This window comes from Anopheles funestus, chromosome 2RL, assembly GCF_943734845.2.
Source record: "Anopheles funestus chromosome 2RL, idAnoFuneDA-416_04, whole genome shotgun sequence".
Lineage (NCBI taxonomy): Eukaryota > Metazoa > Arthropoda > Insecta > Diptera > Culicidae > Anopheles > Anopheles funestus.
The window spans coordinates 37522282-37544239 of record NC_064598.1 but is presented as its reverse complement, the minus strand read 5'-3'; the positions used below and the strand labels follow the sequence as shown (position 1 = coordinate 37544239).

Sequence of the window (21958 nt, the reverse complement as noted above, 5' to 3'; positions counted from 1 at the left end):
TTACCGCTTTGCTCCGCTGGGGCGGGATGCTCGCAATGAGTCTAAATTTTTCCATTGTTCCAACGGCGTTCCTGTGCCATCGTTCGTTGTCATGAACTTGGGTGTGTGTGTGTGTGTGTTTTATTTTTTCGTCCCATTCCGGTCCTGCGAATGACCATTATTTGCTCTCCTGCCATTGAGCCCAGCATACCATATCAGGACTGCATGCTACAACACAAAAAAAAATCGATCGTCGTTTTGTTTCCGACTTTTCCGTGAACATTTGTTTTGCATGATCGTACAGGCGAAGCGTGAAGTGGAATGAAAATATGAATAACGGAGAGGATCGGAACAGTTCCATTCACACATGCACACACTGTTTCGCGCTTTCGTAGGCATCATGTGAGGCCTGCGGGAGGTCATGCGGCAAGGGGGATGAATTTATCCATTCGCTTCAAAACGCTTCCGGAAAAGGCAGGCTGGCAAAACGCTGCAACTGTCACGTGATGCAATCGAGCGTGACTTGTCGAGCGAATCGGATCTGCGATGCAATTTTCGTTTGCCGAATCCCACGGTTGGGGATTTCCGATGCAGGCACTGGGAGCAGTTTTTTGTTCTAACTACCATTCGGCGTGTGCTGTCAGAGATGAGTTGATTTGACACGAATTTAGCAGTGTGATTGTTTGATCGTTTTTTTGTTTTGTTATCTGCGCGAGATGAAAATCGATTCGGTGTAGATTAGATGTCGAAGCAGTTTATTGTTCTACTGCTGCTATTTTTTTTTGTATTGAAATAAAATGCAAATGCATTAAAATGTTGATATAAATGTTTGTCATGGCTTGGGCCTTTTTATTGCTTTAGAGAGTTTGTTGGGATTAAGCAAATTTTTTGTATGATACCTTTCACAAAAAATGAATTTGTTTGATAAAATGTCAAGTTATATTTTTTTATTTACCATTAAATTATTTATATCAATAGAACACTGTTGAAAAACAGAAATGGTTTAAGAATTGTTATGTTAGTTTTAAATTATGATTTGATTTGCAACAATTTTTCTTTAACAAGACACTTTATTTTATAAAACATTGCACGGTTAATGGGAGGAATTGCAATGAATCGTAATTCAGACAATGAATTTGATTGAGTTTAGCTTAAAGCAGGCACTTTCAATAGCTTTTAGTCGTTTACGAAGGTTAAGGTATTCTAAAGCATAGATGAAGGTATTGATAATAGATAATAGGTATTGGTAATAGAATGTTTTAAATGCTAGACTCATATAGACAGTTAAATGTAATTTATTTCTAGAGGGTAAGCATTTATTGTCAAAAATGCATTTAATATGAATACTAGTTTTCTTCCGTTCACCAAGTTCAAAGTCTTTAGAAAATCGACATAAATTAGGTCTTGAAAAGTTCTTAACAGGAAATGAGTTAAATATTAGTTTAAGTTCGTTTTTTTATTTTAACAACAGCTTTATTGTCTAGCAATATACATATAAATGTTCTTTCTAAGAGATTTAAATGTCTATTTCATTCTCATTCTCCTTCACTCTCCTTTACAGTTTTTTTTAAATATTTTGCATAATAATAATGGCAGTCTTGCTGTTTGTCGTCATTTAGTGTTGCTTTGAAAAGTACTTCACAAAGTTATGCCTTTCCCATCTTACTGTCATTTAAGCACAATCACTGACATGACAGTAAAAACCGCCCAAAGAATTTTCTACTAATTACTTTTATCAGATTTTCCTTAACCCCACGCGTAATCGCACAGTGACGTCCCTGATGGCACAATTATGTGCCTTAAATGAACTGTTCGGCGAAACACACACAGGAAACCGAGAGGGAGTTTTCCGCATTTATTGCTTCTTCCCAGAAACGACTCATGTGACACGTCACGTAGCCACGGATTGTTCTGGGCAGAAATAAATTCCACTTTTATCCATTTGCAACTATCCTCGAGCGATCGTCGGAGGAAAGGGTACTTCCCCGTGACACATTTCACGGCCGTCTCAAAGTTCGGAATCGTTATCGTACAGCATACATACACACTCACTGTTCTGTGGCACTTGTGTCCTGAAAAGTTTATTATTTCCGGCATCAACCCAACCATGCTCCAAGTGTGGCTTCCGCCGTGTCTGTAAGTATGTGAGTGTGCGTGATCAAAAAAAAATCCTCCGAACGAAGCAATGGTAAGGAAACACTTTCAAGCAAAACGCGTTCGGCAAACTCCCAAAGGAAATGTTGTCACGTTGGTTGCAGAAAAAGCCGTAGCCAAGGGACTTTCAGTTGAAGTTGTGCTCAAACGCATAAAGCTTCAGCGGTGTTTTGTTGCCCGGCGTGCGGGCTACCGTTTCGATCCAGTAGGTGGACCTTAAGCGCCATCCGTACCCGCGTTCGCCATGTTTTCGGGAAGGGACCACGCTCAGCAGCTGAAAGCGCAAAATGTCTCTCGTTTTCCGGTTTCAACAGCAGGCCACGTTCCACGGTTCACCCTATATCGCAGGCTCATGCTCCTGGCGCAATGGCATAAGTCATTCCGGTTGACTCCGGTGTGTGGGGTGTTTGGAAGCTGCCCTGTAAAAGAATTTCCCACGGCACTCAGGACGCACGGAACTAGCCGTGGCGTGATTCCCATACGCAGGGAAATAATTTACAAACAGAGAGGGAAAGAGAAAGAGAAAAAATATCTAAAATAAAATAAACCACGTGGCCTGTAGTGCCGATAGGGGCGAACTTCTGCAGATGATATAAGCTACCCAGTATTGGTTCCCTTTTTCCGAAAGTGCTTAAAACCTTCTCCATTCTGTCAGACCAACGCAACATGGGTGGGAATGGTTAGGGAAAAGGACTGGCCGTAGTCAAACTTTTACTCCCACATCGGGTACGTGAGTTTCCATCCCCTTCCTCTCCCCTACCCCTCATTCGTCGACCATTCTCCGTAAGGGGACGGAAATCTACTCTCGTGTGGAAGTTCATTTTCCTGCTGACTTCCGTTTCCTTTTTGCGGGCCACAAACAAGGGCAGCACTTTCCACGTATGAAACGAAGCGAAATGGTAGCGCATTGCGGAAAAACCGGCACCGACGGGGAGGGTTAAAAATGCGGTCAGAATGTGTCAGAAAGGAAAGGGACAACTTTCATGTGAGTGTTTTTTTTACTATGCGATGGTGACACGGGACGCGAGGGGCAGGGTTGCGAAAGAAGAAGAAGACAACGATGTGACAACAGACTGTCGAAGGAAGAGAAAAATCATCGCCAGCATTGTGTGGAGTTCCGGGTGGGGGAAAATTTCCTTTTTCCAGTTACGTTTTCCCATTTGTTTTCTCCGGTTTGGTTCCAACGATTTCTGCACGAACTGTTGATCGGAGTTGGTTTTTCCAATTTGTTTCGATTTGGCAATAAGTGAAACCGTATTATGGTTGAACGAAAGAAAGATTTACCGCATGAATAAGAAACAATCGAGTCAATTATCTTGTAACAGGTCGGTGAACTTCGAAGGATTCAAATAGTAAAACAATATTTATTTTTTTTTTCAATTATTGGAATAATTTAAGGTATAATGAGGTAAAAATTCTAAACGGGGAACAACTGCGAAACCAATGGAGACACTCTAATTAGATCCCATTATCGGGTTAATTCAGGCTAAATGTACCTCAAACGTTCGGGCATTATTTGACACAGTAGTAAATTCAACGTTCAAGGTTTCCCCAAACAACCTCGTTTGAACGTTTTGAACTGAAAGCTCATTAGCTTACGCTCCATTTCAATCCTTCGTGTGGTTCAATGGCAAAATTTCACCAGAATTTGCACGCTGAACGGATGCAAACCAATACCTACCGTAGCGCGGACGGGGTTATTTCATCATAGACTCGCTTTTCACTGGGCTTTACTGCACTCAAATAATGAGGCTGTACACATACGACAGCATGCCGGCTAGCTTAACCGGTGTGCTTTGATTTGACTCTTTAGTGATCTATTTGATGCGAGCTTTGACTTCGTTATGGCATATCTATTCAAGTGTATTGATCCGCCGATCGTTGCTAGTGTTTATCGTTGCATCACGGTTTTTGAATGGTAGGGAAAAACGGTAGCGTTGTTTTTCGATTTTGCATGAAATGTGTTCAACATTGCTTAACATGTGCATACGCTACAGATCTTCTTTAACAAGCATCGATAGAAAAAGGGAGTTTCATTGAAAGTTTTAGATAAAACAACATCACGTAACTCGCATAGCACCGTTAGGATTCCCGTGTTCAATTTCATTGCTAGGCAATAAATCCGTTACCAATCAAATTCGCTGAAATGTTCGCTAATTGTGTGCAAAATAACGATCTACATTTGAAAATGCACCGGTAAAACTTTATCTGCTTGTAGTAGGTACCGGTGGAATGGTACCGATTTATGATGAATGCAGTGATTTTCATACCTTTTTTTACTATACCATTAATAAAAGAACAAAACAAGTGCAAATGAATGCAATTAAGCATTCCAGCTTTCGACATTGCTGCACCTCTAGTTGTTAAATTGCAATTGATTGGTTGCTTTCAATGAGTCAATTCCAAATAGAATAAAGTAATAAGTAAGCTGGATTTAAATGTATGTTTTATTTTCTATTAACCTGGTTTTGTTTGACTTTTAATCTGTTTATCCCATTTAATTGTTTCCATTGCAAACAAATATGCTACAAATAATCTTTTTGTGATGCTCTTTATAATCGTTCTACGACGATACATAAAAAAAAGTTAAACATATATTCACCCTTATCATGAAGTTTTACGCGAATATATATACGATACAGTTTTGATCCCACCAACTGTTTGTCAGGAAATTGTACGTCCCCCCTACAACCTGCTTCATTCGCTTGGACCGTATCGGGCAAAACGGAACCTCGGCCAATAAATCCTGACACAGGATGGTTCCGCTCCGGGCGTCGTTCTGGCGTGTTTGGGAGGTAAAAGTTTTTTCATTGTTACATCCCTACTCTCTCCCTTATTTTCCCGGTTTAACCTCCCTCGGAGGGATCGGCTCGAGCTATTTCACCACGTGACACCTTCTAAGCGTTCGCTTTGCCAAATGAAATCACTCAAAAAGATTTAATAACCTACGATTGTTACGGTACGTGCGGTGAAAGTTGAAAGGTTGTCTCCGGATTTTTCTGATCCTGACAGGGTGTTGCTTTTTTTTCTTCGTTTTTTACACTCGTTTTTCTTCATTCTCGATATTTTTTTACTTTCTTTTTTTTTTGTACTCCACAAAGCCATACACGGTTCGGTTGTTCTGTTGCAGCGGAGAAGCAGTCTGGGTAGCAAAAGGGACAAGAAAATCCATCCCTAACCCGAAACGATGGTATGCTGTGGCGCAAACTGGCCACACTACCATCCCCAGTGCGAGATAAGGATGCGCACACGAGGAGAAAATCTGCGATGCCCGGTGAACAGGAAAAAACCCGCCATAAATCAGCATGCGAGACAGCGAGTTTCTTTGCAAAAAGATTTCGCAAACCGTATCGGAACGCAACCGGGGCGGATGAGCTGAAGGGAAGTTTGAAAATGAAACAGTAACGACGAGGGAGTGGAGGTTGTGAATCCAGCGTGGATTGGAAAATGGGAACATTTTTGCCATCGGGTACGAAAACGATCGATGATTCATCACGGCCTGCGCCATGTTGGGTTGTTTGGGCAAAAGTTTTCCATCGCGTTCCCAGCCGTACAAGTGTTACTGACACTGGTGGAGGCAATGTTAAATGGACGCACTGGTGGTGGGGATGCGGGGTTTGGAAGATGATGTCTTGTGAGATGATCGGAAGAGCTTATCGGCGATTTGTTCAAACAACTCACAAAAGACGGGAAGTTTCCCCGTTCTGGTACGATGGATGATGGGGTGCGGGAAAAGCTGTTGTAGTTGGCTGATAATCGTCGACGGGGAACGAAATACTGGTACGTTCAGAGCATGTTCGTTAAGGTGGAAACATTTTGTCAACATGGTGGAACGGTTGATAATATCAAAGAAGCATCTAAAATCAATATTTCAAGTCAGTTGCGTACAATGGAACATGTGAGAGAAGGATATGTAATTCATTTTTAAAAATCTCATCTTTCGTTATTTGAATACAAATGCAATGAAGCTAGGTTTATGAACTGGAAACATTTAATTACAGCTCGAATTGTTAAGCCGATGGAGTTTAAAATTCGCGCCTTTGAAATTTAGCTTCACCTCGTCACAAAAGATTTTTTTTGAGAAACTCCATGTACAAAAAACTGCAAAAAGTCGCTATACGTAAATTTTCAGCTAAAAATCGCTATTCGAAGCGCGACTTGAAGCCATGATAGTTTTCTAGATTGAATATTGCTAAGTTTAAAAACATCGGGAGCCTTTTTATGCCTTAAAGTACGTACGTGTTGTATATAATTATTGTGAATGTAAATACTATTTTTAAAATAGTTAAAAAGGCTGTTACGTAGTTCTAAAAAAAATCTCATCTCGTGAACATTTCCCAAAAAAAAAATTCTATAAATTTGCCATCCTCGTAAGGCTTATAGTTTTAGCGTTTGTTTTGAGTAATTTTGCAAAATTTTATAAATTGATGTATTTTTAATGCGAATTTATTGAAATTAGTTTCTTTTCACTCAAATACTGCTTTAAATAAAAAAAATAATGTTAATTAAAAAATCTATAAATTTAAAAATCTTATAAGGCTATAGGTATCATATAAGGTTATAAAGAAAAGAACGCGTAAACGCTTAAAAAAGCGTTCGCAAACGCGACAACTGTTTGAATTTAATAGCATGTTTTTGTTTGCTTATTGCATACTTTCCGGCGTGTATGCTAGCAACATGTACCAGGGTATCGATTTATTTCTTCTGTTCGAAGATTCAGATTGTCCATTTCGTAGAAATTCATTTCAACAAAGTGGACCTAAAACACTACCTGCAAAGCGCGCAATTGATTGACTTCTATTGATATCGTGTAATTACTTACCAAGAATTTCCACGTGATGTGTAATTTCTCGTGGATCCATCATGGCGATCTGGCAGATGTAATCTCCTGCATCCTGCGGTACTGCATCGCGTATCTGTAGCGAGTAGCCGTTCACAAGCCGAACGCGCGGATCCGGAGTGACTTTGACCGAACCAGCGGTCAGGATGGCGATGCCCCGCTTCCAGGCCAGCACGTACGTACCTGTGTGATGGGTGGAAAATAAAATAGGAAATCAGTACAGCACGTTTGATTAGTGTGCTTTGGCTTACGTTTGAAACGGGCACTGTACGTGTTCTACTTTAGGCGAAATGATGGTACATTGGATGTTTTCAAATGGAAAAGAAACCGAAAATCTTAGCATCGGACAACGTTCCAAATGGGTGGCCTACGCGCATTGCTATCAATCTGCACCATTCTACCATTCACCTTATCGAAGGACGGCAATAAAGTGTAAGTTTTTATGAGTTCTTGTTAGCAATAAAACTGATAGCACGCACCCAAAGACCCAAACCCACGAGTCCTTCCAGCACCCTTCCGTCGGAGAAAAGGAAACCTTGTTTTGATTACTGTTTCTCGGTGCTGTGATTATCCCTTCAGTTTTTGATGATTGTTTGCTGCGTTTGCAAACGACCCAAAACACCACTAGCAGCGGCGCTCACGCATAGCTCAGATTTCCGTGCCAAGTTCCTGAGTGATCAAACATTAACGGGAATATTAGAACCGAACTGGTTCAAGGACGAACTGACGTGCGGGTGTCGCACCTAACAGTCGAACATCGACGCTATTCCTGCCCATTAGTATGTTGCGCAAAACGCTCAAAAAAGTTAGCCGGCTACCGGGTTTTCCGCGAAAGCCGTAAATCCCTTGACGCGAAAAACGAACCTAATTAAAATTAATGAAGTCTTTCGCTATAAAATTACATGCAAAATTGATCCAAAAACCCAAAGTGTCTACGCCTTGGTTAGAAGGCGGGAGGGTTGGGCCCATTTCTTCTTCGAACCCTGTCAATGGTCCACTCGATCGTTAAATGGATGTCCTGCAGCAAGCGAAAAATGTAGACCCAAAACAACGGAACCACTCTGCTTGCTGGTGGTGGTGGTGGTGAAATGTTATTGCCTCCTCCACGATTCTAGGACACCGCTGTTGAAAGTTGTTAAACGACGCAGAGGGCGAACGACAGTGAGGTTCGATGATGACCATTATTGTCGTAGTGCGCGAGTGTTCTACCAGCTGACGATGTTTTTGAATAGGTAATTTAGCCGATCCGCGGATCCCCCTACGGTGTCCTTTTGCTTCACCGAAGATAACGTGCAGCATCGGTCAGTGATAACTGTCCCGGTGTGGAATGGGTGTTCATGGCCGCGTGGCTTGTCCCATTGGCTCGAATCACGCTGCGCCGTACCAATCACCCGCTAACTCGGCCAGCAATTCGCGCGATAATCTAAATGTTTATTCAGTTGAGACAAATTTTATTTTATTGCTCCCGGTTTTACGGCCGTCGGTCCTATCGAAGGGTAGGGTCGGGTTTATGGCAGTATGGCTGGAAGTGGAATAAAAACCAAAGGCAGCCCTTGATAGTGGGAAAGTGGGCTTTCGGGTGCGTAACGAAACGGGTACTAAATGCTATCAGCTGGGCTAAGCGATATCGGTATCGGGTTAGATGATTTGGAACTAACTGGACTGCTAACCGGTGGAAGATGGATGACTTTTCAAGGGAGTTCGAATTGGTACCGGGACTAAGCTTTAATGAATAATTAAAGCTTGTTCTTTGTCATGTTTTCATGTTACTTAATAAAATAAGTTTGAAAACACAGCAGACTGAGCTGGGCTTTCATATTTGTTAGTTGTGTCAAATCAACGCAGATCGTTAGTCATTTCACAAATGACAACTGCACTTGACTTGTAGTGCTAGTGTTAAGCACTATAAAAAGATAGATTGCAGTCAATTGCTGTAAAGTTCACGCTGAAACATTGCTCCACAAACAGATATTCCTTCAACTCATTTTACTTCACATCAATAACAGAAGAAAAAACAGTTTTCCTTTGTTCCACATTTGTGAGTCATGATTATTGTTCAGTTCTTTGTTGTCTACCTTTCACACGCACCCAGGCTGGACGCATATTGTGCTGGACGAAATCGATCCGTACGCACTTTCCATCTGCTACAACCGGTACACATCATGCACACGATGAGAAATTGGAAGTGAGTTTACCGGCCGGGAAACAAATGCATGCCCGCATGAACGTTGATATGGCCGGTTTTTGCTTGCCACCATGCCTTTTTATGGGAAGTGAAAGACAGAGAGTGCCTTATAATTCGCTGTACACGTCTGTCATTTTTGCGGTTCTTTCACAATTCACCAAACTTGTCAGCATCAGTGCCATCGCTTTGAAGCGAACGGCCTGACTTCTGCACCCAAAATGGGTGGCTATCATTTTCCAGGTTAGCCGTTCCATTCCGAAACGGAGGTTCCATGCTGAGCTGGTCTTCTGCAGTGCGTACGTAAGAAAGTATCCAGCAGAGTAATGTGAGGTCATTCGAAATTTCTAGCTTCCCATTTTTTTTGTTCCTCTTTCCTTTCGGTGTGGAACTCGGGATGCCCCGGCCATGATGTTGTTGATCCGGCCTCGAAGCTGACGTGTCAGTGGTAAGCGGTACGCTCGATAGCGCTGTACAACGCAATCTGATTGAGAAGACATGCGTTTGAGCTCGGAAAACGATGGATAGCACACCTGTATACGAAGAAATGTGATGTTCCGATGGTACGGTACCATGGTACCGTGTGCTACTCCGAGCCGTGGGATTGTAGGACAGTACTCGATTTCAAGAGTACAACATCGTCAGACTCGGAGGGTTTTTGGGTAGAAGTTCGTGCCAACCGTGCGGAGTACAACATCCAATAAGGGATCTGTTTTTGACACAATTCAAATTGAGTCTCCGGCTACCGGGTTTATGGGAATGGTACCCGGATTGCGTCGTACGTACGTTCCAACCACATGGGGCCACTGTACGCTGTAAGTCACCGTACCAGCTACACCGTGGTGCCGTGGTTGCCAAAATCGATAAAATTTCAAAGCGACATGTTTCAGCAATTCACCTCGCTCGTTCGCATACAGCTCATCGGCGTTATTGACGGTTGCGGTTTCTGTGCCTGTCGTTGATTGATTGTCATAAATAATTGTACCACGAAACGGACACAGGTCCATCCAGGGTCCGGTAGGAAAAAGCAATTGGGGTTTTCTCGTTCGCGGGAAGGCACACGACAGAATCGATAAAAAGGTCATTCCAGATTCGTCTAGCAAAACTGCTGTGCAGACAGTGTCCTTTTGAATTATGAACAAAACGTCAGGTCAGTCGTACAGTCCGGTTTACTACAATGGGACTGATTCTCCCAAGGATACCGGCACGCTCTGCAGAAGAAACAACGGACGTGGGATTATTAAAAAGGGATTATTAAATTGGAATGATCGAGGGAATGATTGGGTCTTTGAACCAATAAGCAAACCCTGACAGCTTGATGTGGCATCGGCGATCGATCCATGTCATGGCTCTAACTTATCGCATGAAAATGAGTCACTCGTATCGATTGTGAGTGGGTGGTCGTACTCTGTGTATTTGAAAATTGGATTTCCACACTTCAAAATGAAAGGTTCGTGTTTTATTTCGTCTAATATCGCACACGCGTTACAATTGTTGTGACCTCTTTGAAGATTATACCTTCCTGTTGTGTGTATTATATTATTTCAATCGATTGCTCCTCTAACAGTACTTTATCATTTCGTTGAGGTGTTGTTCAATTTGGACACAAAAACCTATCATTATCACCCATAACGGAGCAGAAGAAGAAGCACTGTGTAAAGGAGGATCGTTTGCATCTCGTATGCAGGGTGTTGCACCTTTACCAATCGGCCAACCATCTAAAGTGTCCATCTGGCCGGTGGTTTTCGCTCGAAGGATATTGATTGAATTTGCAATCAAAATAAACTCGGCCACACTGTGTCCGTGTACGAAGTCGATGGCAGGAAACGCCCCGCTGTCTGACCGACAATCGAACGGAGTTTGCACCGTCGGTTGCCTTGGTGCAGCTTGCTACCATCCAACTGTCAAAGCAAATCGATTAATGTCGTTAGCAATAGGTCAGGATCAAGCACAACACCGGGGTACCCCCGGGGGTATCGCTAAATCGTGTAGACACGAAATGGGGAGGCGTTGTGATGGTTTGCCCGCTGGGTATGCAATCGGATGTGTATCTTTCCTGTGTCCGAGAGCTAGCCGTGTTTGCCGGTACAAGGATTTGATGAATGGCCGCTGATTACTGGGTACTCCCGGCAACGATGGAACGTCTAGTACTAGTGCGGCTGACCTTTGGCATGCGATGATATATATATAACGTTCAGGAGTGTGTTCCCTGCGCTAGTCAGTACGGACGATGTTGTATCTGGCCTAGGCATGCATGCCCATATCCCAGTGATTAGGTGTGAGGATCGCTGGCGTTCGTTCTGGATGGAAAGGGATCCGATGTCGTACATCACCTGTAGCACTGATTTATTCTCGTCTAATAAGTTGCGAACGGTTCTCCGGTTGCAAGGAAAACAACCAGTGCAAATTAATATTATTATATGGCTGGCACGAGTTAAGGTTGATGATAATAATAGATGCGATCGTGCAGGTTAGCCCAGCTTACACCCAGGTACAATGTAGTATTGTAATTTTGCACACAATGTACAACATTCTCGACCAGTTGCACATTGTTATTGCAAACGAGATATCTATTTTAATGACGATCGAAATGTTGCCGTAACAAATTAAAGGTGACACAACTTTTGTTTGATACCAAAAGCATAACTATTTGTGGTTAACCGAAAAAGGTTATGATATGTTCCAACCAGCAGCAATCAATATGTTTTGCGGGTCCCGGGTAACATATTGCTTCACTTAAAAATTCCAGACCTCACTTATTGATCGGCTATGGTTTAGAAGCCGTGCTTTGCCGCACCAAACGAGGTCAGTGTTTGTGTATCGTTTCGCTATTTTATTATGCCTGACCGCAAACAAATTTTCACTTCCCTTTCCCCTGTTACATGCATCGTTGACACTAATGTTTTTCCAACGAAAAAAAAAACACCCCATACTTTGTTCGATTTTTGCGTGTTCTTTACATCCATGTTCGGTTTGTTTTTGGCCAACGGGGTCAGCATGGTCAACAGCGGTGGGGTAGTGTATTGTTGCATATTAGCGCGACACAGCGAAAATTTATTGCCTTCAGACACCACAACACAAAACCGATCGATTTCTGTTGGTACCGTTGCTTTGGTTGCACTGGTCAATGAATAATTTTACCGATCCATTTTCCAACGGTCCCATCGAGAGTTTGTGTGTGGTACGTGTGTGGCACGTGTGAGGTAAAAGGGCAAGCTTTGTCTCCGTGAATACACGAAAGGAAAAACAAATTTTCTCCACCTCATCAATGTTGCAGGTTTACTCGCTTTCGCTGTGTGTTGAAGCCAACGACAGCTATGAATTCAAAAATATGACAAATTTCACCCACAAATTCCCTTTTCTCCTAACAATCCCAACCAGCCCGTCACGAATGGTACAAACAAACGGATTTTGTAAACGGCCAGTAGGGAGAAACACATCGGCACTGGGTGGAAGGGTTTTCCCTGGTTTTGAATTCCACCATCGTTATAAATTTGCCATCCATAACGATGACATTAAATATTGATCGGTTCCCGGTTGTGGTTGTGGATTTGTCGAAGGCTGAGGTTTGTTTTTTTCTAGACGCAGAAATTCTCACGCTACTCAGGTTGTGGTTGTCTTGAGTAAAATGGTAAGAAACCGTCTGGCAATGGAACGCCTCAGGGAATGGAAGTGTGTGGTAGAGTTTGTAATTTATTTTCCATTTAACTGCACCATAAACAGTTCAATGGCATATTTCCTTTCGGCAGTGTACGATTTTGCTTAAAGTTTTAATGCTGCGAACAATGCACCCAATCCCCGGGTCAGGGACAACAATGCCAAAAACCGATTGATTTATTGCACGGCGATTGTTTGTTTTATTGACAGCCGAGTTCAGAAATTTATTGCGGATTGGTACAAATATTTGGCAGCAGTTGCTTTTGGTGTGATTTAAAAGCACATCAAATTAATTTTCCTTTGGAGCGTTACCTTTAAAAAAGGGGTTCCTCTTATATGTTTTTCCATAAATAATCTTTTGTTGTACATAACTCATGGAAATTGGGATGTAATTATTTTCTCGAAATAGTTTATTAAAATCTGGAAGTAGCCATAAAGGAAACGAATCAAATTCTTCTTTAAAGTCACAATACCTTTTAGCCTGCAGCAAAAAGGATCAAAGAATATCGTATCAAATTGTATTTCTGGACACAAAAATGAAGTTTGAGATGTTTTTCAGTGGAAATCCCATTTAAAAATATAACCCAATGGTATAAAGGCAACGAAAAGAAAGATATGCTTCATAATATAATAAAACCCTACCACAGACTCCTGTCCCATCTTGACATTGGAGTAATTTTTTAGTTTGATCATGTTTTGAGATTGCGATTCCTTTTTCTGTCTGGTTTAAGCTCACCTTGCTAAGCGTAGCTTGTAACTCAAACGAAAAAAAAACACAAGAACAAATGGGTTCAGTTTGCTCATTCCCCTAGGGACGTCCATCTACAAAACCTTGAACCCATATGCGCTTCGATAAAAGCGACCGTGTTTTTGGGAGGCAGCAAAAAAGGGGATAAATCAATTTGTGTTTTATTTGGCTCAACCCTAAGGCCCACCACGTTGTCCATACGTTTGGTTGATGCCATCGGATGGCTCTAAATAAAACTCCACGTGCATGCTGGCCCAGCATGCCGCAAGAGTTCTGGTACAAATTAGGCGGTTAAGGCTGAAAGGGTAGGCGGTCCAGACGCCAGCTGAACGCCTTCAATAAGCTGTTTCGGGGTTGATCGCTTGTTTCGGTCGCTTGCTGACCGTTTTGGTTTGGTTGCCGGCGGTTGTACGAGCGTACGAGAACGCGCAAAGAACCTCCAGTAGGAACCTCCTGTGGATAATTTCCACATTGTTATGGCTCCCCTGGGGAGGAATACGGTCCGGCAAAGTATAAAAAATAATCTGAGAAATGAATGCCTTCCTTGCAGCCATTTGTTTGGTGTTTTCAGGATTGTTGGGGCATCCGGTGCGAGATGCGAAAGGGTTCTAGAAGATGCGTCCCGAGAAGATTGTGTGCCTGGAGAAGATATTGTTTGTGTGTGTGTGTGTGTGTGTGTTTGAGAAAAAGGGAATCCATTCGACGCTTACCTGGAGAGGCTACTTCGCACGGTAGTGTAATCGTATCGCCGACAGCGAACTTGAATGCTTCCGATCTGGAGATGAATAGTGGTTCCGCTTTGTTGAGTATTTGACTAGCTGCTTCTCCTGTGAAAGACATTGGTGAAGGTAGAAAAAAAGTTGACCATTAGAAAAGTGTGGATTCGAAAGTGCTTCGGGATGGGAATACCACGTTAGCTGCTGGCATACATGGAACAAGACGCTATTTTTAAATCAACTTTAAGATGACGGTTCAAGATTGAATTTTTAATTCAACGTAGTGCATATTGAAGTTAACGTGCCTGTTCAACTGTCTCATCGTGACCCATCAGAAGTGACACAAATTTCAGAAGGCAGTATATTCCCGCCAGCTTGTTTCACGAGCACGGTTGGTGGGAGGAAAAAATTTTTTTTATCATGCCCCACTGAATAATGTATATACATTTTTAATTGGTGATAGAAGAGCCCCGTGAATAGCTTGCAATTGAGCTTGAAATGTTTCTCGGGTTTTTAGCCGAAGTAGGGATTTTTTTTTTTGCTTTACTTGCTTGGTTACCATATACTACCCCAACAAAATCAGGCCATCTGAATTATCGTTCTCTGTCGCTTCTATTTTTGCCTTTTTGGTTTTTAGCTTTTCCTTTTTATTTCGTCCCACTTATCCCTGGTAGATAGTTTTTCCAACTTATGAAAGAACAGGCCCTAACGAAGGTAACATCACCGCGTCGTACAGTTGCGCGTGGCGGTGTTAGTGACCGTACGGGGAAAAACTTTTCATTTTCTTCCCTTCTAAAACAGACCACCAGAAGGGGGAGGAGAGTGTGAGAAAGAAAATCTGATGCAACATCTCGTTCTCCACCGGGCCGAGATGTCCGGTTTGGAAAAGCATGGGACGGTGAATAATAAATGGCACTTGGTGAAAATTATTCATCCGAGCGCACACGGAGCTAGGGATAAGTTTTGCCTCTCATATTAATTGGCCGGCTCAGCTTTTGTGCTTCGGTGGCTTAGCCTTGGCTAAAAGGGAAGATTTGTGCATGAGACGAGTGCCAAGATTTAGTTTTTGTTCGAGGGAAAAGAAAATTGATATGGTTCTTTTTTTTGTATTGTTTGGTTTGTTCGTCTTGTTCTGTGGTTTGTTTTGGAAAGTTTAAAGCTTTTTGCTTTCATTGAAGCGGTGCTTATATAAACCTTTTTTCTATGATTAAAAAAATATATTTTAATGTAAAAATATGCAATAAATTATGTTTGATTTATATGTGAGTAATGACATTACTTTGCAACAACCCTCATTTTGAAGAGCATTGCAATCACGCATCATTATTCGGAGGGGAAAATTCGCATTCTATGTACGCTGAAACGTACACCATAACAATGGGCAAAGATAAATCTATTTATAATTCGCTTAAGTTGGTTGATTTTGTAGAAACCACTTCCACCACCGTGCATACGGGCATGCTTGAAGCCACATCTGTTGTCGTACGATATCACTCCATTCCGTGATCCTGCAGGATCTCCCGACAAACCAGCACCCAGCACAGATGCTGCCGGTACGAAACGACGAACCGCACCAAAATACATGTGGCCTTGACGGGGCCCGAGTGGATTATAATTGTGTTTGCCATCCGTGACAGGTGGAGTTTTCCACCCGGTTGGGCGTAGAAATATCGGGTTGCTCACGATGGCACGGATCAGGTTTTGTGTCGCTTTTGAACCGTACCAGGCGGTACAGTATGCAGGTGAAGTAATGCTTAGTACCAATGGCTTCAACATTGCTGCGGGTTTTTCCGACGGGGTTTTGCACGGTTTCCGAAACATTTCTGGGGCCACTTTTGATAAACGTCGCCTTCAGACCCAGTGAAAGTTCCCGGTACGGGCGTCAAGCAGGTAGCGTACTAAACGCACAAATTACTTTACAGTGGCTTGCACCTTTCGGAGCCAGGCTGCTAACCGCCTTCAGCACCAAGTATTTCGTTGAGCTGTAGGTTAAAAGGTTTGTTCATTCACACGTGTTTGGAACGGGTTGTTGGGGAGTGGGAAATTTAGCCATTCTTAAGCATGTTTCACGCATGAAAGAGTATTGCTTAATCACGAAAATGTGTTTTTTTGTTGAAGATGTTGGTAGTGTATTTATAAGAGTATACAGTAGAGTGTGTTGAACAGTATAATTTAAACTAAATATTATGTGTACCTTAATTTCGGCAAAAACTTCAAGAGTTAAACCTTCAACCAAAACCCTTCAAGCATCTTCCAACGATACGATAATAATTCCTCACGGAAACAGAAGAAAAACTAGCTTGAAAATTCCATCAAATAACTATCTCCCACAGGACTGCATGATGTATGATCCATTCCAATAACCCTTTTTCTGTGCTAACCCATTGCTAAACGTGTGAAGAGATTTTCCTTCTGCTTGCCATAGTCACTGTTGTTGTTGTATGTTTTTTTTTCGCTCTGCTATACGGAAAAGCTTCAACAAGCCACGTTTAAATGATGAAAAAAACATTTAACGGTTGGCAATCGACGACACAGCAACAACCGTTCCGCTGCTTTCGTCGACGGCAATAATCATTTCGCTCTTAATTGAAACCGTTTAACCGAGATGGGAAAAAACACGCTCCCTAACAGTCGTGTACATGTTCGAAAATGGTGGTTGATATTATGCAAAAACTGTTGTGCAAATAAACAAACACATACATACACTGCCAAACAGCACCGTAACCGGAAAATGGTGAAGAAAGCACAGAAGCGATTCGTTGGCATGTCGTCTTTCCCCAGCAAAACGAGCTTTAACATAACGTGCGCATATGGAGCATATGCTAGACCGCTATCGCTTTTACCATCTGTTGTCAATTGAGAACGAGTTTAAAATGGGGAAATCATACACCAGCACAACGTTCACATTCCAGTTGCGCTGATAGTAACAAGAGGATACTTTTCGCATTTGGAATAGACACTACGCTTCTAGTGTCATGAGAAACATTCCGTTGGTGTATGATTCCACCGGAAGGGAAATAGTTTTATAATTACAAAAGCCGAACGAAACCAAGTGCGCACTCGTCGTCTTGATGTGTGTGTGTGTGTGTTTGTAGGAAGTATGGGGATGTAAGGGAGGGGTGTAAATTTTAAAAGCATTTCTATTGAATTTAGCTTTCCCATTTTCATGGTCGCACTTGTTCCCGTCCCATGTTCCCGTCCCCTGCCCGTGTTAACGGCCATTCGATTTTAATCAGCCAAATTGTCGTACACACTCAGAGCCTGTCCCATTCAGTGTGTCTGTGCGCTAATCCAAATGAAAATTAAGCATTTGCAAAAGCGCAACGATGGTAGCAGCATGGACGGAAATGGAGAATTAAGCTTTTAACGAACCGAAAGCTGGCATAACGATACGTAATGAGACATTTGCTACCATCGGGGGCGGTTGATGATCGGGGGTGAGTGGCGTAGTGGACCATTTTTTCCGACCCAGCAAACTTTTGCACGGTGAGCAGCATAGCTATCCATATGCTACGGCTTTCAGCAACATCAAACGATGCACATTACTTCAGTGGAAATGGTTCGTTTGACATTCGCGTTGCTGGATGTTGCTTTTGCCTTTGTAAACGCCACTTTACTATCGCTTCATCGCTGTGACGTTTTTAGTAGTGTCACCGACAGCACATAGACGTTTGAAAGGCCCATCAGCTTCATCATCATCATCATCATCATCATGATCGTCCTCGTTGTCGTATACCGATGGCCAATGTGTGACATTACCGTGGGGAGGTACCCCTTTTTTGGAAGCATATAATCCACCCCGCGGTAAGGGAGTGAAAGGAAGACTGGATTTGGTGAAGTTAGCAGACCGTATAATACCGGCGTATGGTCGCATCCTTGTTGCCACACGTCCGAATCGGTCGGCCGGAAGGAATCGGCTCCGACTGAGAATTGAATCAAGTCGGGAATTATGAAAATTTTATTAACCGCTTAAAACACACCCACCGGCTGACACACACGAACGCGGAGAAACGATGAAGGCTTCTAGGCGTGCAATTAAGATAAAAGCCCTGCGAGGGCGAAGACACGGCCACGGTACACGGTGGAACGGTGCATGACACACTCGAGCACCATAGTACCGAGCAGAAACTCAGAGTGGATTTTAATTGCATTAATACGACGGTTTATGCTGGCGATTATCAGCTTTGCCGTTTTGTCGATCCAGTTTGGTTGAAATCGGTTTGGATTAAAGTGCAGATTCACCGCGTGAACGACTAATTCGATGGAAAGTTGGTTAATACGTCACCGGAAATGGTGGCAACCAGAATCAGCCTGAAGGCTGTGACAGAACCGTGTCGTAATGCATTTTGCCTCCCAAAAATGTCAAATGTTGCTAGCCAGAGCGTCGTTATAATGTGGGAGGGTCTTTCTGCTAAATACACACCCTCACATATACACACACTCATGCACACTGTAACAAAACTTTTTCCCTCTTTGCGTAACCAAATTAGTGCGCGAGCATGGGGATCGGGATGGGGATCGTGTCTTGCTGGGATATAAAGAACTGTCAGGTTCATGTATCCCGCCGTGTACTGTACTGTCTGGCGTGACGGGTCGTGTCAACGATAAATCAGCCCGTAAACGAGCCGAACGAGACCTGTTCCGTTGCGTTTACCTTCCCTTTCCTCGCTTCCCGTTTCCCTACCATATCTTGCTCTACCATATACCTTCTTTCAATATGGTTTGTGCGCGATTTGGCTGGTGGAAATCATCCCCACCATAGCAGAATAGGGAAAAGGCAAGACTTTGAGCGGGAGTTTTTTTCCCCCGAGTTTCGCCCATTCGCGGGATACGCGCGGTGGTGGTGGATTCCGCAAAATGTGGTTATCGTTCACCAAGTTTAATTATCTCATAAATTCTACGTTATAATAATAATAAGAGGCACCGAAAATCGTAACCGAGCACCGGAAAGCAAAAAAATAAAAACGGGACGATTCACTCTCGCAGAACGGAAAGATGGTAAGGATGTATTCATGGTGAGTTTTGGTTGGTTTTTTCCCCTCTTACTGCGCATCTTATAGGCACAGTGGGCAGTTTGGACCAAATGTTGGGATAGAATAGTAGAGATTTGTAAAGAGAAAATTTTGTTGTTGTTCCAAATTATCATTACAGAAAAAAATTAATAACAAAGTACAAAAATGCAACATAAAAACTAATGATCGATGGAGGCGCCTAGTACTTCACGTTGTTCACTAAATACAACGTTGAATTGAAGAAACAAATCAAATTGTTTTGGAGATATATACTCGCGCAGGTTTATTTCACTTCGTGACAGTATTTATTTTACATAATTATTTAATAAACATTAAATGACTTTACCCAATGCCTCTTCCATAACGACATTTGCAAACACTTGATTGTTGATGGAGATTTCAAAAATTTTGTCAAAATGTTTCCATCCCTTAGAATATAACCTAGATATTTACAAATGGCTCTGCTCTGTCTCTGGTAATGACATATTTCATTAGCTTCAGAAAAAATCAGAAAGAAAATATAAATTTTAAATTATTTTAAATAATTGTCGTTTTAAAGTAAACAAAAAAGAAGATTCTTCATTCAAGAATTCAACATTTAATTTAGACTTCGTCTCTCAGATTCTAGATTAGCTACAGATGCGACTAAAGTAAAGATTTTTCAGTTTAATCTTGTTGATTAAATACCTATCTTTCTTTCGGGTCCCCATACACAGTTGATTTTATGGACTATTGTTGCGGCAAATGCCCATCGTGCATTAGTAGATAGTCGATTGCTGCCTTTATGCGCGGTTGAAGCATATTTTTCTGCCTGCTTACCTTCTGCTTTGTCCTAAAATCACTTCCCGTCCTTTTTACCGGCAGGTGTGGGGTTTTTTCTTGCTCTGTTCCCGCGATAAGTTCAGTCGGTTGGTGGGCGAGTTTGTATGAGCGCCCGAAGATGCCGGTGACCATAATGATAGGTTCGCTTCTTACTTCTTTACCGTTTGTGGGATGCGAAGCTCTATACGCGGTATGAATTGCCTAACTTCATTATATTTTAAATCTTCCGCCCAACCAAAAGGGAGCAGAAATCTCTTCCCAGCCCGATGGAGAACGACAGCCGAAAATGTTCGCCCCCGTTACTGGTTGGTAGCGGGCGTGCATTATCGCAACGCTTACGGAAGCTGCCCAAGTTGCTTAATCCTCCTAGAGTCGCTGATTTGTGTTGTAGTGAATGAATATTTAAATGGTTCTATGTCAGTTTGCGGGTAAGCATTCGGGGAAGGCTATTTCTGTATATAGTTTGATGGAACGATTAGTGAAATTTTCACAATAGAACGGTGTGCTTAAATAAACCTGAGAAATCTAAAATTCATGAGTTAGTATAGTAATTGCCGTTTATTTTTGGGTAAATTCGATATCAAAATGTACATTACAAGAAGAACCTTTTTACCAAATCATTCCCCATTATAAAGCAATCCGTTACAAACTATCGTTTATTCTTTACTTTCCACCCTTAGGTTAGCAAACTCACAATTTGAGCGCAAATTTACATGAAAAGCTCATTTTCTTAAGACATACATAAACAAAAGCGCCCATTAATTGCCTTATGCTTCTTGGTGTTTTCATTTGCTTTATTTATTTTCGGTTTTATAAATATCTTCACGGCACGATGAATAGTGTTGGCGAGAGGGACCGTTTTCGAAAGTTGTCTATTCGATGGCAAATGGTAACAGTCATGAACTGCGCAAAGCCCGGATTAGGAAGATTTGCCGATGAAAATGAAGTCAAAGCACCAATCTCATCCTTCGCGACAAGCAGTGTGGCAAACATGGATTGTCCGGGAAAAGTAAAACAATAACGGCCCATCATCGTAAGCCCTCCCTAAGCCCTGACCAGCGCACTGTAAAGCGCCTGTGAGGGGAAAGCGGTAGCAACCGGAGGCATCAAGAAGCTTTGCTGGAGTTAAAATGAGCGCTTTAATGGCTTATGATGTCGGTGGTTTCTATTCGTTAAAGATTGTCTTAAGAAGGATTTACAAGGCGATAGAAAATACCCCTCCAACAAAGATAGTTTTGATGAGTTTGAATTAAATGGGCTTATCAAATTTCTTTCACATTTTACACACCGAACGAGACGTATTGAAGTAAAACAAATCGATACAGTGTACGAAAAACACAAGTTTGCGAAGAATAAATCAACAAAACATGTTCGATTGGAAATGAGTATTTCTATCGCTTATCTCATTTCCTATCTTGCCATTCCGGAAGATTGTGTGCGCTGTGTACATTTCCGGACATTGGATGATTTCTTCGACCGACTAGGAAAATAGTGCCAAGAATTGGCTTTAAAGAACACCGTAGTTGGAGTGTTGTAACAATCAATTCTGCCATAAGTTATTTTGCTCTTTCAGTTCCCAGCTTGTTACCGGTGGCCACTTCTTTCTGCTTCTTGCTGCGATGACTCACTACGGTAATTTGAATCGAGCTGGATCGAGTTGGAATCCACCCGCAATGATACCGCATCGTACATGGTTCCATTTTCTGCTCGACCCAGCGCACAGCAAGTCGGTAAACATGGCAGCAAAATAACGCTTCACTAAATTGGAATTGGTTCTCGAAACTGCAGGCATGCGGTGTTCGAAAGCATTTGGAGTTTGATTGTGACGCACAGGTTTCATGAGGTGAG

The 21958-nt window shown here is 42.3% G+C and overlaps 1 protein-coding gene across 4 annotated transcripts in view; it reads right to left on the bottom strand.

Moving 5' to 3' along the window:
• LOC125761057 (hemicentin-1-like) overlaps nucleotides 1-21958 on the bottom strand; it is a 104120-nt gene that overhangs the window by 22914 nt on the left and 59248 nt on the right. For all 4 annotated transcript variants that reach the window (XM_049421841.1, XM_049421839.1, XM_049421842.1 and 1 more), the window contains 2 exons: nucleotides 14271-14387; nucleotides 6956-7156 (listed from right to left, as the gene is read on the bottom strand). In XM_049421841.1, coding sequence (XP_049277798.1) covers nucleotides 6956-7156; nucleotides 14271-14387 — 318 coding nt within the window. The remainder of the gene's footprint in view (nucleotides 1-6955; nucleotides 7157-14270; nucleotides 14388-21958) is intronic.